Source organism: Larimichthys crocea, chromosome VIII (genome assembly GCF_000972845.2).
Source record: "Larimichthys crocea isolate SSNF chromosome VIII, L_crocea_2.0, whole genome shotgun sequence".
NCBI classification, from domain to species: domain Eukaryota; kingdom Metazoa; phylum Chordata; class Actinopteri; family Sciaenidae; genus Larimichthys; species Larimichthys crocea.
In genome coordinates this window covers 20,382,323-20,398,675 of record NC_040018.1, presented here as the reverse complement: position 1 = coordinate 20,398,675, position 16,353 = coordinate 20,382,323, and the positions used below count along the sequence as shown (strand labels likewise).

The 16,353-nt window shown below is 39.7% G+C and overlaps 1 protein-coding gene across 2 annotated transcripts in view; it reads right to left on the bottom strand.

Moving 5' to 3' along the window:
* Positions 1-8,723: 8,723 nt before the first annotated feature.
* The window catches only part of unc13c (unc-13 homolog C (C. elegans)), a 95,581-nt gene continuing 87,951 nt past the window's right edge, over positions 8,724-16,353 (bottom strand). For both annotated transcript variants that reach the window (XM_019278897.2, XM_010731848.3), the window contains 4 exons: positions 15,638-15,785; positions 12,753-12,845; positions 11,237-11,396; positions 8,724-10,379 (listed from right to left, as the gene is read on the bottom strand). In XM_019278897.2, the coding sequence (XP_019134442.2) occupies positions 10,094-10,379; positions 11,237-11,396; positions 12,753-12,845; positions 15,638-15,785 (687 nt within the window). In that variant the 3' untranslated portion in view covers positions 8,724-10,093. The remainder of the gene's footprint in view (positions 10,380-11,236; positions 11,397-12,752; positions 12,846-15,637; positions 15,786-16,353) is intronic.

Genomic DNA, 16,353 nt, shown 5'->3' with positions numbered 1-16,353 from the left:
ACTTCATGGCAATCCATCAGATAGTTGCTGAGACATTTCTCTTAAGATAACAAATGTCAGCCTCTTGGAGTTGCTATAGGGGGAAAGGCTGTATAAAGTTTTGTACCAACAAATGTTGTAAAATTCAATCTATATTGTATAGCAGAGTTATTTTTTTCTGTTCTTAGTTTGACTTGTGGAAATACACGTTGTACAGTGTGTAATAAACGGCTGGGGATTCTGTAGTGCCACGTGTCCGTTTAGAGAACCACCGACACTTAAGCAGTTTGGTGAAAAGTGATGAGACCTCTCTCTCCGACCATCTGCCATGGGGCTTTCCCCTATGGTCTACAGTCTGGACAGGAACAGGGGCAGACTGTGGCGATCTAATGTTGAAACTGAGACATTGCCACTTTCCAACTGGGCAGTACATCCCTGCATGGTTATTGATGGCCAGAGTGGGAGATGTAGCCACGAGGAAGTTGTACATCTTAAACTGTCACCTCTGATATTTGCAGTCTGACCACCTGACTGAATCCCACAAGCCATGCTGCACACACACACACACACACACACACACACACACACACATACCTGCACACAGACATACTCATGCATATACAAATATACACTTAACCCTGTACACAAATATAGACATATGCAAAAAAAAAAAAGGAAAGAAAAGCCATCACACCATATGTCACTGAGCAAATGGGCAACTTGCCAACAGTGTGTGAACGGAGTGTGAAAGGTGGCGCTATTCCAGTGATTATGATTAATAGCAAAAGTGTCTCTGTGCAACAGCTATGGCTGAGTGCCTGCATATAAGATTATGTTCTATTCTATGGAGCACTGTCACACTGATGGTGGATTTGCGAAAACACATGCATACAAGCATCTCTACATTTAAATATTTATCATGTTAGACAGCCTCCATGCTACACAGAATTTTATGTGACATTACAAACATTATGGGCAGGTCATCCGTGACGCTTTCTTATGGTCCTGGCAGGAAATCCCAGAGGGGATCTTAATGGTTGGTGGGTAGAAACACCTGCAAATGAGCTATTTGTCATATAAACTGTTTATGAAAATAGCCCATAAGCCAACATATAAAGACATTATGTCTTAAATAATAAACCACTGTCTGATTTTCCTCATGCTCAAATCCAGTCAGCTAGAGAAGTAATTAACAGCTTGCTCTTGACTTAAAACCATGTAAGCTGCAACGCAGGAGACAGAGCCAGCATTTACCTCTCAGCCAGGCTATAGGTTGGTCAGGGCACCCTGGAATCAGACTGAGCTAACTGAGGCACAAAGCTGTAATTACACATGAACAGATGGCCTTGCTGGAGGCCTCTCCTCCCTCAATCCCTCCTTCTCTCAGACCTGCTACCTGCAGCGCACCGAGCTCTCTCACAGCCCTCAAAGCATTGTTGCACATAGATTATTGTCCACGGTAAATGCGGAGAGTGGGTGGTGATGGTGGAGTTGAGACTGGCAGCCCTGTTACCTCGGAGTCATGAGCTCCATCACTGAAGCAGCTAAACCATCATGCCCCCCATGGCTAACCATCTTTGTGCAGTATATAAAACAATGTGAGTCCTATAGCTGTGTGTATGCACATACCACTGAGAAAGCCCTAAGAGAAGGCCTCCCTTAACCTGAATACTCTATTGATAGGGACAGAGGGCTTTACATGGAAAACATTTACTTTCTCTCAGATTTAAATGAATGTTGCATTTACTGCCTGCATCTGTAAGAAAAATGATATACTGTACAGTGCAGTTTCTATGCAGTCTTTCTATGGTCTCCCATGAGATAAACATGGAGCAGGATAGATGCTTGCTGTGCTAGCCGTCCTTTGTCCTCTCTTTGAAATCATTCAGGTGATTTACGAGTAAGGAATACAAATAATGCCTCTGTTGTGGTTTCCTGTGTATCAGTGGCCCCACTGCAGACAGAAGCAAAAACATATTTCAGTCCAGCTCCAGTAATTCTTTAAAAGACAATGTATAGAAAGAGACAAAAACAGGAAGCAAGTCTTTAGAATTTATATACCTTTTAACTAAAGCTTCATGTGAACTATTTAGCAGAAGCACACACATGATTCAGTGGCCCCAGAGCTCTGGAGCAAACAGAGGATTGTCCTGTACATACTTACTGTTTCAGGGACCCAATTGAACTGTTTCCTTTTTAAAAGCCTGATAGAGATAGGACAGCTCTTGGCTTTAAGATGTAATTATTTGTCAAATCAAAGTGATATACTTGCCTTTGACTGATCCGGTGACCAGATTCTAGATGCCTGCACTTCCTTTTAATCAAAAGCAGCAAAATGAAACTGTGCGCAGTCAACTGAAAACCTCACCCGGATGGCTGTATCGCAGAAGGAAATAAATTATGTCTCCCCCTCCCTTGTCGTCATGTGTGTTTGCTATAAAACTGTCAACCAGCAGAAGCAATTACAGCATTGTTTGCGGCAACTACAGGCTAACGCTTGACTGGTCAGTGTCATGCTTCAGTTCAACATCTCATCTATCAGGGTCGAAAAACGGCTGCCCTGTTGTCAGCGCATGCTGTTACAGTAATCGCTGCAGCAGGCCCTCACCATGTCTAATGACCATAAGATCCCACCTCGTGCCACTATGGTGGTGCGTTACTTAGTGCTCAACAAGTAGGGTATAGTGTTCACCTCTGTGCTTTAATGGCTGCCTCTTACTTCCCCTGTGTGGCTTTAGACATTCCTTTCCTCTGTTTAATGGCAAGAGAAGGAGCAGGGTCCCTGTGTCCACTGAGACGCATGAAGCTGTAATTACTCTCAGCCTGATTAGTTAAGGAGAGAAGACACGGCATGTGTACACCCATACAACATATATTTAAGGACATACTGTATAAGTTCTTGGGAACACAGGCACAGTCCGTCAACATGCAGGTCATACAATGTTACCTTTCCTTACAGCACACACTGTATATGGTAGTCTCCAGACATCATCCAGATGATTTATTAAAGCAGTGAGAGGAGGAAGGATGAAGAGAGGGAGGGTGAGCGTGGGGAGGGGGGTGAAGTGGGCGGCGGAGATCTGAACAACTTGTCACATATTGGACAGTCTATGAGTGGATCCAGCTGGGAAACTCTTTCAAGTTTATAAGAAAGGTTTTCCCCAGGTAAATACACCTGAAGGAGTAAAACAGTATGATAGAGCTGCTAAATAAAATATAGCATTCATAGTGCAATGAATCCAGGTACTGTTCTGCACGGACTGTAAGGTCACAGCTTTTCTCAGAGCAGATAGTTTCATCTGTCAAAGGCAAGTGTAACAAATAATATTAATGATGGTTGTGTTCCATTTATGTGTGATTGGTGAGTTCTGGCTTACGAGCCTGGCTTAATAGCACACATATATGAAAATGTTGGGACAGTGTACACCTTTATCATTTCTTTCTGTCTTTCCAAGTTTTCTGACCAATTTCCAGCATAGTCTTGACAGTGAATGCTTTGCTCAATAGACATTTTTCAGAGAAGACATTTTGGCATTGCAGGAAAATCGTAGCAAGTCAAAATATGTAATCACAGGTGTAGTCACAAAATAGTAACTTTTGCATTTGAAAAATGAAGTTACATTGCATTGTGAAATTGCTGGCAGAAAATAGTGTACATGCCTTTTTTCATTCCACCGGGGGAAGTTTTTTTAAGGCACTATATATTGGTTAAGATTAGCAGTCAAACAAAATAGCAGAGGGTAAATGTACTGTAGTGCCCTAACACTGAATGACACAGCAACAAACCAGTGGTGCTTTGACAAACTACAGTATATAAGTGTCCGTGGCCTCTAAACCTGTGCAATTCATGCTACTTAAAATCAAAATGTTCTGGTACTCTGTGAGAATCAATTGTTTATGTATGTGCTAGCTTTTCATAAAGGAAATTGTTCACATAGAACCCAAATTGTTTAATTAAACCTATCTGCAATGTATAAGACAATACTGGTTCTCATAGATATGAGGCTCTTAGTATATTCCTTCTTACTACAGTGCTGATGTATATACTTTATTCTCAACAGGCATAAAGTATATAACAAATGCTGCATAGAGATGATGATAAAATACAGTCAAGTTTTGTTTATCCTGAAGGTCATAAAATGCTTTGAAACATTCATATGAAAACCTTCAGTAACAATATATTACAGTTTAGTTTGCATTGATGCAACCGGTAGACATTTTTCCCTTTAAAGAAACTAGTATTACTGTTTTATTCTATTGCTTGAGGGAACTGGATCAGGTTGTGTCATATTACATGAAGCAGTGACATGAAGTGATTAGATTTAGGTTCATATTAGATTTATAGATGTGTTCCTAAAGGTTAGGAATCCACCAGTTCGGATCTTCAGCCTGGCTTGAAAAACATCCTGCTGTGAATGACTTATCTCTCCCTCGAGGTGAGTGCCATCAATCTTCCCCTGAAGAATAAACAGCCCTCTATTTTGAAGGACACAGAAAGAGTCCAGGTTGGATGCTTCATGTCTGTTAGGCTGTTACTCATACATAACAGCTGGCTGCATTCCATTATCACACAGATGGACATGTTCCTGTGGCCCGTAACTTCTGGATAATGTAGCCTCCTCTAATTGAGCTTCACTGCTGTTTTATTCTCCTGTCATATGCTCAATTAGCTTTTCCTGGAATTCATCAAGGCTTTATTTTGATACTATAATCCTAAGTATCATCAGTGAGAGAAATCAGCCGCCTATAGGTCGGCCGCCTGCCAGGCCGGTTGTGTGCACACATACTGTACACACACTCAGACTGGTTAACAGTGTGGCTGTCGTCTTTACATAAATTATATCAGCTCATCCTCAGAGATCATAATTTGCCTTCCACCAGTTTGTCCTTTGAAATGTGCAGTGGATGATGACTAAAAACTCCTGGAGGAGTTGACAATATGCAAATGAGAGGTCAAGGTTGTGGGAGTCAAAGTTGATGTAATTTTGCATCTTGGCAGCTCTACTGTAGCATGAGTCAGGTTGGTGTTTTTCCTTCTGGGAGTAGATGGGCGAGGGTGCTTTTCCTCTCCTTCTGCTAAATTTTGCTCTTTTGTGTATGTTTTCCTCTTTTAACTTCCTACTTCTACAGTCTCTGATTACACAGTGAGGAAACAAGCTGCTGTAAGTGGCTTAAGAGAAGAAAAGAATGGAAAATTAACTGCACACACTGGTTCAGGTTGGATGGGGGACTGGATCTTTCTGGGATTCTTTCCTTTGAAAACCATGATGCAATTTCCTGTAATGTAATTCAGTCTAAATTAAGACACATTTCACTGCATTCATTTTTGCTCTGACGCTATTGTCACACTATTAGCTGCAGTGTATTTATTTAAATATGTTTTATTAATGGTATGGGCTTTTGTACTTACTGACAAATGACTGACAATGTTTAAATTAATATACTCAGTGGTCTTCGGCTCTCTTCTTCGTCCTCCACTTAATACCCTTCATTTCAGAAAGGAATCTAATATCTACATACGTATCTATTATACTGGCTGTTGTATTAGCTATTTTTACATTTCATGGTGGTGAATGACCTATATAATTAGTTTTTATGTTCATGGTGATTACCCTGTAATGTCATTAACTTGAGTTACCTGTCCTATAAACTTCATTTGTCATTCAGATAAAGTGTGTTTTTATCCTGAATATGGTAATATGACAAAATGTCAGAAAGATGACATCAGAGTTAGTATGTGAGTGTCTCCTGCCTTGCAGCAGTCGTTTTAACTGACAAGAATTATTTTCTTTCATTAAGCTTATCCTAATCCGTATTTAATTGCAACATGTAATTACTGTTACACAAAAATACTTTTGGTAATTTGGAGTTGTGGTTGTTGACTACCAAAAAAAAAAAAAATCATAGAAATATTCTTAGGGCATACACTTAATTGCTTTCTTGCAGAGAGTTAGAGAACACTGTCATAACACTGCTGGCTAACTTAGATTTGCATGATGATTGGGGAGAGAGGGAAACAACTAGCTTAGCTCTCTCCAAAGGTAAAAACAAAAAGTCTAGCAACACATAAACATGACTAATTAACATAACCATATCTTGTTTTTATTATTCATGCAAAAACAAAGGCTGCAGGATGATATGTAGTGGACTATTTCTTGACCAGGAGCAGTAAGTCTGCTTTTACACTTATTACACATACACTTATTTCTTCTGTGAAGTTGGCCATATTTATAAAAGATGTTTATAAAGGTTGATCAAATTTATTCAGCCAGCTTCAAGTGGCCTTTCAAGGAACTGCAATTTTTCTTTCTTTTTTTTTTTCAGTCAAAGAGTTTGCCATAGGTTGGTTACAGGCCAACTACATAAGCTATGATCCCTCTGACTCTTTCTGTCATGTTCAAGAGAAAGTTAGAGCTCTGGGAGCCTTCATAAATGCTGCATTCATGGCTTCCATGGTGTTAAAAGGTCCACTCAATAGATATATTCAAAATATTGTCCCCAATCCTGATGAAGACACCTATGATGCATGCATAAGCATATACATGTGCACATGCATTGTTCTGTAGCATACTTAGAGGCCTGATTTGGGAAGGTCACCCTATTTTTACTGTGTTTTTTTATTCGGCGTGATTATGTTGTTTTGCTAATGTAATGGAAAATAAATGGACCTTTTTCATGGCAGACATTTTGACTTGTCATAGGGAAACTCAGATGAAACAAATTTACTGAACAATAGTTTGGTTCCATCAAGTGTCCAAAGAATCCATGTCCATGTCTATCAAATACACAAGATGTTTAATGCCCTCTGTCAGATGGTCTATTAGACATAGTGAAAGTGTAAAAACACTAGCTGAAAGATTGTGTAGATGTACGTACATCACATAACACAGTACACTAAAAAATACTATAAACATATCATTATTAATCAATAATGAAATCCCAGTGGGGAAATGTGTTCCTTTTTTAAACATTAACAGTGTCGTTATGTCAGTGTGGAAGAGTTGAAGTGTGTGAAGTCTCTAAGCTTTCCAGCTCAAAACTAAAAATATCCCCCACATGCCACGCTTTTCTGTAAGATCTGCATCTCTGTTCTATAGATTCTCTATATGTTCACTGCTCTCTCATGCCCCTGTTTTTTTTCTCTAGATCTCTTTGCATCTTTCATTTCCTCTGTTTCCCTGTCTCCTTCAGAACTGGACTACAGCTGTAAAGAAAAGACAAACGGTGACACTGACAAATGAACTTACTTTGTCTGGCCCACTTATGTCTTGGTTCCAGGTGATTAGATCCACAGTGTGGGCTTCTGACCAAAGGACGGCCTGTGGCTCGAATGATCGGCTTTTGATGAACAGTAGTTTTTCTGTCATCTCTGAAGGAAAAGTTATTGCCTATGTGGTTTCAGTAGAGGTTCTTTAAAATTATATTTGTGCATTGTTTTGAATTGTAACAGAACCTTCATCTACAATTATACAGCTTGCATTACCCTAAAGTACAATTTTTTGTAGCATTTGACTTATTACTTTGGGCTTTACAGTATTAAGCTTTAGGCTATGTTGTCACATTTAGCCAGAACTTAACCGTTCTTTCAGATTTAACAGATGGCTCAAATAAAAAAAGACATAAACAAGCCATTAAAGTTTTGTCAGGTGACATATTTTTGAGCGACTTTTTCCTGCCATAGATGTGCATTTCTTCCTTAGGGTGTCAAATGAGTGACAGTAAGTAAAGCGGAACTGATGTGAAAACACTCATCTCAGCCACTGTGAAATCACAAAAAAACTTTGACAAAGTAAAACCTTCGTGTTCTATCCGATAGCATAGTGTCTTTCATTGCATATTCTTTACGTGCTTTAAAATTCTCTTAGGCATAAGTTTGATCAGTTTAATCAGCTTGTATTGGCTCCAGCCTCCCCAAGACCCTGATAAAGATGAGCAGTTATGGAAGATAGATGGATGATCTTGGAATCAGGTTATCTCTGCAGTTGAATATGTACGATTAGGACTTTTAATTTCATATCAGAGGAGCACTGAAAGACGTGTTTAATATAACTGTGTATTTAGGGTTGTTTGTAACACTTCTACACTTCAAAGTCTGTCAGACCAAGTACAACTCGATATGTGATAGAATGGTATAAAACCATTTGTGTCCTGCCTGATTGCCTCAAGTAATGTCACATCGGTCTCTAGTGAGCTTACCAGATATATGTAGATTGCTCCTCAAGTCTGCTTGAAGCTAGTGGCTTGAGGCAATGTTAGCCACTACTTGCATAACACACCTGGATCCCTGACAAGAAGACAAATGTGTGGAATAAAAAAAGATGAGAGCTCTGGTTCTGATGGCTTATGGAGATTGACTTGTTCTGTAGCCAGCCTCAAGTGATCGATTTGGCACTTTGTGTTGGCTTCATTTCACAGCCATGGAGGCTGCCGCATGGTTATCACCCTAAAATAGCCAACATGGGAGCAACCAGTGAAAATCATTTCCGCACTGAACACAGCCTCTTTTTTTTTCTTAAATACTGCCATCATTTGGTTCCATAACGTTTACAGTTATATAACCCCCAGGTTATTTCATATTAAACATGACAGACATGCATGCACACATTGTCAAACCGTCCTCTAAAAGCAAAATCCATGAATATTAGTTTTGGTTAGTTTGTATGAATAGTAGCTGACAGGTTAGTAACACTTGTGCCAAGTGTTAAGGAGATATTACTGGAAAACTGTTCAAAATGACCCAGATGTTTTAACACGTTTGCACATACTTTATGCACATTGAAGAAAAGTAGACTTTTATACAATATCTCACTAAATATATTTACATGACATACAATTCGCCATCAGTGCAATACATAGGAATGTTGCATATTTACCAAATGTTAGACTCTTTCCTTTATGAAGAAAAATAATTCCAGTGACAGAAGCTGATATACCTAATGTGTAAAGTAACATGTGCAACTTTCATATTGGTTAACAGCTTCACAGGAAATAAAAAAAATAAAATCTTAGTACCACCCTATTAATAGTCAAATATTAAGCATTGAAAAAGTAATAGATCACATGTACATATATATTTTCATACATGTAATGGATTGCTTTTGTACAAATATTTTATATAACTTTGGCAGTTTATCAGGAACAAAGTTATCGGAAAATATGAAACAATAATATCAAACTGTCCGCAATGTCATGTAAGCTTGCCTTCCAAAGCTCATGTTCACAGTGGTCATTCAGAAAGGCTGGAAGCTGATGGCCCAAAAGAAAGAACAAAAAGCAAAAAGAAAAAGAAAACATTTCCATCCTTTCTGCTAAGACTGTTAGCACTGGAGGCTGTCATCATTGTTGTCATGGTTATAAAATTACAAACACCTATGAAGGTTTACATAGCAGTCATCGCCATTTAAAAAAACATGGTCTATTTTCAGGTCGACTTAAAATACAAACAGTTTGAAGGCAAGGGGACAGGACCCTGCTCGGTGGTCACTGTGGAATCATGGGAGAGACATGACCAAGAAGAGGACATGCACAACAGTGCTGTGTGGTAGAACGTGAAGCCAAAAAACGAGGGTGCAAAATGATAGACTCTGCAACAATCAAAACGCCACACGGTCAGAAAATGACTTACACCGGACAAAATAATCGAGCAAATTTCAAACATACTAAGTTCACCATAATTCATATACGATGGTTTTGTTCTTTTTTCACTGGTTTGGCACTTTATTGGAACAAATCTCTGTTCAAAAAGACTAAATGTTGTACAAAAGGTATTTCATGTCTCGTTAACATAACTCGTAGAATATAGTACTTAATAGTAAGCATACGGTAAGTAAACACTTGTACATACTGTAGTTTTAAAATGAACATTCCAACAGATGTTTTACGCACATGCACAAAAACAAACAAACAAACACAACTCTCTCTCTCTCTCGCTCTCCCTCCTTCCCCCTCTCTCTCTCTCTCTCTTACGCTGTCTTGCCACATGTGGGCCTCCTTCGCTTTTCTTTGGACAATCTCATTCTCCAGCTTCTATCCCGAAAGAACAACTGTTGCTAGCGCTCTGTCTCTTTTTTCATCTTAACTCTCTCTAAGACAACACAACTCTTTTAATACTGCATTACGAGACTTCCTCTGTCGAGCGTGTGTCCGTCTTGAGACGCACAAACTCTTTGGCCACCTCATCGTTGGTCCTTTGAGAGAGTATCCTCATGATGGTGAGGCCAGTTTCGTCCATGGAGATGCTTTTCATCAGGGGGTAGCAGGCAGAGCAGCTGCCCTTTTCCGCCAGCTCTCGAAGCTGGATGACTGTCATGCCAATGATGCGGTCCTCGCGGGCAAAGCAGTAGTCCTTTACTGAGACGTGCAGCTCGTAGGCCTCCGGTCCATGTTCATTACTTAGAACACTTGGAGAAATGAGACAGAAAGATCAGAGAGGTCAAATTCAAGAGAGGGATGTTTTAATTTACTGTAATACTGCAGTCAACTATTAAATATTTAACCTGCGTGGGTAATAAAAATGTAGAGTTCACCACATTATGACATTTCAGATACTGTTCCTTGTAACTATTCTACACGGACTTTGATGTGCTTTGCTTTTATTGTTCAAAATTTATGAAAAGTCTCGTTCTATAGCACTGTACATGAGAACAAAACAATTGCTTTTTGGACACTGACGTTCGGCTTTGTTCGCAGCTGAATATAATGTGTCAGTAAGAGGCTCTGGCTCGGTGATGTTTCCTTGTATGTGAGGCTCTGATGAGACAATTAAAGTCATATTTTGCAAGTGAAATTAATGATTTTTTAGGCTATTTTCTAATCATCCCCAGCAACTTAATAACAATAACAACAACAATATGTATCTATAAGCAGGCAGCCCTGGGCCCGCACTGATCATATTGGTATTGCTATAACTCATTCTCAGATCACTTTTTGGCTTGGCTCAGACAATGACAGTGTCGATGAGGGAACAACCCTATAGATCATTACAGCAGTCTTCAACAGTTTCAATGCAATGAAGAGAAGTGCTGGTAAAGCAACTCTGCTTACTTGCTTAGAACAATTAGATGTAAGGTTTTACAGGCACTGTATATAGATCCTTTAAAGTATGCAGATAACATACCAAACTGCTTAAAGGTATAGCAGCATATACACAACATGCATGCAGGCTAGATTAAATGCTGAATAAAAATAATATAGTAAATAATATAGTATGTGCTCCCTCTTCCCTCCACTTTTGTATTTAAATAAAGGAAGCACTCACTATTGGAATGTTTCATTGTACTTTGGTGACCAGTTGTTATTCTTGGTCTTGGTGCTGAATTTGCGCTTCTTGTCAGCCAGATGTGGTCCAACAGCGTTGACCTCTACAAACGGCCGGAACATGGCGTTGGTTTGCCAGATGAGGTTGTTTACTCCGACCACTGAAAAACACAGAGAAAATCATCATCAGTGACATCGTATATAGATATAGATGTTAAATACTGTTTTTTTTTTTTAATACATTCCTGGCACAATTGGTTTCTACTTTTAGAAGTGTGTTTATCTTATTGCCACAGAGGGCCGGCTAAATGTAGAAAATGTCATATTATGCTGAGATAGCGTCAGAGGGAGTACAACAGAATTTGATAGCAGAAACATTTCCTCTTATCTGGATCATTAACGGTAAACATCTCTGGGTGTCAGTGTCAATGATTCAAACTGCAAGAATGCATTTTCAGACCCCTTAAAAAACAAAACAAAAAACAACATAAATAAATCCACCATTAAAGAGACAGAGATTGGCACAGTGGTTTCAACAGACCATGAAGCTGAATCTTTTTTATTCATTTATTTTTAATTTTCTTCTGTGGTGGTTGCCAAAAGTAATTCTGGGAACAGAAATGGACAAGTGTGGAACACAGAAAAAAAGCTCAACTGCAGCTCTTCGTCGTGTAATAATGGTTTTTCCTTGAATAGAAAACTGCATATATGATTGCCATGGTAACCTAACTGACAGTCACATGGTCATTTTACATTCTGACTGCCAGCTGTAATCAATATGGTGCTACTGCAGAACCGGGATAGGTAACATTGCAGCTATGAACATCTTTCTCTAAAAATATGTATGAAATATAGTATTCATTAGTGTATAATCAGCTTAAAATAAGAATCATTATGTTATTGTTACGTTAGAATGAGCCTTATATATAGTGATGCCACCATGTTTCCAACAGCGTTTTCGTGGCCACTGTAGTTTCTTTTTCATGGTACGAAGGAGAGGGTGAGACAACAGAGTTGCAATCAACAACTACACCACTAGATGGCACTAAATACTACACACTGGTCTTTTATAACCACATCACCAAAGTCAGTAGGGTTTACCCTCTGGAGAACATGAATATCTCTGCAAAATTTCATGGCAATCCATCAAATAGTTTGGATATTTCAATCCGTTTCAGATGCGTCAGATCTACTGTATAAATGACACTAGGCCTTTTTTTTTATTAGACAAGAACAGAAAAACACTACAGTACAGCCCCAGTTGTGGTTGTTGTTTTTGTATAATTACTTGACTGTAATGATCTCATCTGCAATTTTTCAGATGTTCATTTCTTTATTTTTTTTTTCCCCAAAGAGAGATACAACTCCAGTACTGCTGATCAGGAGCCAGCAGTACCATCAGACAAATAAGATTACCACCATGCGCTGTCCATGGTGAGTCTTTAAATGTTTTCAAGTGTGAACACGTGTAAATAGAAATGACAAAAAAAGCAGGTCTGAGTATAGGAAAATCTTACCCTTCACGCTGACTTTGTGCTCTCCAGTGCCAGGGTGAGAGATGAGATTCACTTGCATCGACACCTCCCCCACCGATCCATTGGATGACTGACCTGGAGACACACCAAAACAAGAGAATTAAAAAGAGGCATAATGAAAATCAGAGGAGTGGCAGAGAGGGAGCCAAGGAGAGAAACAGAGAGATCAGAAGCGAACAAAAGAGAGAGGATGAAAGGACAGAATCCAAAACTGTGGGTGCAGCTTTTTCTGTAGGTGAGGTACCAAGGAAGTGATCCAAAAAGTGGTGTATAAACACTTCTCAGTGTGTCAGAGCTGAAAAATACTAACCCCCCATAAAAAACAGTAGGGGAATAGACATGATTTCACCCCCATAGCAGCCCAGTAGCATGCACAGCCAGAGTTTCCTTTAGCTTGGGGCTAAACAAGAGGAAAAAGATACAAAAAAGAAACATGAAATAATCTCCCTGGTTTAGAGGAGGCGAATGGTGTGAAGGGATCACTAAATAAATAATGTTCTACACGATGAAATCATCAAACTGTTCAACTTGACAGAAATACAAAACAAAGCAGCAAACACTGGCACGTAAAGGAGGAAACACCCTTTTGGTCATCAAACCCTGCGTACTTACGCCAGGTTTCAATCGCATAGGGATATGCTGTTGCCAGGAAACAATTAGAATTGATTGCTGACCATGTGTCTCACTTCGACCTGATGTAAGAAGTCCTGCCCATTTCAGCTGCCTTGTGCCTGTGTTGAGTTCAGGACAAGCAGATGTTGAACACTGAAGGCAGGTGCTGGTGTGGCTGATGAAGGGGCATTTGCATTGATCCAATAGCTTATCAATATGTGCCAAACATGCAGTGTCCATTATAGCTGTGATGAAGAAACAAGCCTTCTGATTTATTGTAATGATGCCCTGAGAGGCTGGAGGAGGAACATTGCTGCTACACAATTAAGCCCTGGACTTGTGGGAAATGCAAATGTACTTCAGCTATCGACTGATATAATGTGATAAATAAATAAAGAAATAAATAGACATTGTATGTTTTTGATCAGAGTCAGAGATGAGACTCTGATAGTGCCTTTATGAAAAAATAAACAGGCATGTACACTGGCACTGAATGGGGCAGCTTGAGGGACATAGGAGAGCAGAGTGCGAATAAGATTAATGGTACATAAGGAAGATAAAGGAATGCATTAGTCGATAAAACAAAGGTGGTACTGAGGAGGATCAAGTGAGAAAAATGGAAGTAAAAGGAGGTATTAACTGTTGCAGAGTTGCGGTTTTTTATTCATTGAATTGATCCTCTGCTGTTTTTAAACAACCAAGATGTTACCCTTCATCCACATGCACAACTAATCAACAGATAACTTATCCATATTTGGGTTGTATTTCTACTGAAGCACGAAGCATCTATACAACCTCAGCCAAATCCCCAACTGACAGAAAGACACATGTATGCTTCAGAGAGCACACTTGGGCAGAAATAGACTAGTGCATGTCGTGGTCTAAATGTGTCGCTGCCAGAGCACAGGGGTTGTTGATTAATGAAGCCGCTGTCCACTGTGCTACATCGAGCATCTCCACACTGTTTACTGACCTAATGCACATCAACCACCTCACTACATCCACTTATAGACACCACATTAGACCACCTCAGATAGGGAACAAAAACATGGTGTGAAATCAGAGGGGTGAAGAGATGGGGTGAGTGAGGAAGAGAAAAAAAAACACATTGGGTAATCTCAAAATAGCACGCAGTGAAATGATGCCCATCTGCCAGTCAGTGAGAGAGAGAATGCTAGTTGGGCCTGCTGGCTGACTAGAGCTGTTTTCTTCTTCCGTTGCCATTCTGTTTCCTGCCGCCTGCCTGTGCAGCGTTCTGCAAGGCTGAACACACTGAGGTAACCAGGAGCTTAAAGCTCAAACGCCCCACTGGTCTGAATTCCCACACAAATCTCTCTGGACACCTGAAGGTGTTTCTGCCTTGTTACAGGGTGAGAGACGGGGGAAAAAAAGTTCAATACAGAGACAGATGACTGAAACAACAACATAAAAGTGGGTCGCTCATGACGGAGAGAGAGAGAGAGACAGAGAGACAGAGGGAAAGACACATTATTACACACATACACATCCGCTAATTTTATCATAATAGTGTTTCATGTGTTCCTAATGAGCGTGGGAGCCCTTAAGCCAGTCGGGGTATGGGGTGAAGAGGTCATAGACAATTTTGCTCATTTGTTTTGTTCTGTTTTTAAAAATGTATTTACAGTGAAAGAGACAAATGACTCACACAGTGAGGGCAATAATGCCATTACTGCAATATCCACTGCTCATATAAGCCTAAAGAAAACAAAGCGACGCAGAGAGAGAGCTCCCCAGAATGCACGTACTAAAGTAAGGGAAGATGAGACTGATGGTAAAACAGAACAAAGAGAAGGTTAAAATGAGCCACGAATGGAGCCACATCATTTTCAATTAATTCTAAATACCAACAGAAGCAGTAAATGATTTAGTAGTAACAAAGCTTTGTTACCAGGAGTATATGGTTAAAGCAGAGAAATGCTGCAGACATGTAAAGTACCAGAGTTTATCTAGTTTAATTAGAAAATGTTCACTAACTAGCATCTGGAGAAGCTGCTAAAGTACAATAGTATCCACAGTCTGTGCATTTTCCCCCCACACCATTCCAGCTACTTTCACTATCTAAGCATATTTTACCATCACTTGGTTTTGCTTACATTTCTTGCCTTCCATGCAGCTTTCTTTTAGTCTGTAAGTACACTTTTTATGCTCACAGAAAACAGCATTTTTTGATTAGTGAAGAAATTTGACTACCTTTACTGAAACCTAATTGGGCATGTCCTGGGCGAGCTCCTTACCTTGAGAGGTTTGGGTGCATATATATTTCTTGATCAAGGCATCTGTAGGTTGAGTGTAAAGGCTGAGAGCATATTTGAGAGACTTCATATCAGGGCTCTTTTCCAGGAAGGTTTTCTTCAGCCCGTTTCCTCCAGCATGGAAGTATTGCTGCAAAAATAAAAGGAAAGAATTGCGCAGATTTATAATTCTCTTAGGTAAACAGAAACGCTGAATAACTTTGAACATGATGGCGATCTCTTTAAGTAACAGTAGGTTACAGTTGGCCGAGAGAGTAGCCTGGGATTATATAGACAGTATGCATTTTACAAGGAGGAGCAGACACATGAAGAGACCAGACAAGAGACAGCAGTAATAGCCATTTTTGTAGCTAATTACTATGCATTTAAACTCGAAACCCATGCTTGGATGGTTAATGCCCATTTGTGCTGATAAGCCTGAGAGCTGAGGACAGACTTTGCATTCTTTTCAAGTGCTGTCACCACTCCCACATGTGGAAGGTGGGAGGGTGGCCATGGACAGATCTTATTAAGAAAGGAGGAGTTGCTAAAAAGAACTGGGGATGAATATAAGCACTTGGAGACACATTTTCAAACCCTCTATAGACTTTATTCTTTTGTGCTTTGCTTGTTCTCTTCTGTAACACATGAATTATTACATTACATTACAGGAACAATGCTCACGTTTTGTTTGTTTGCAGAGATAGTGTAGGGTCTGT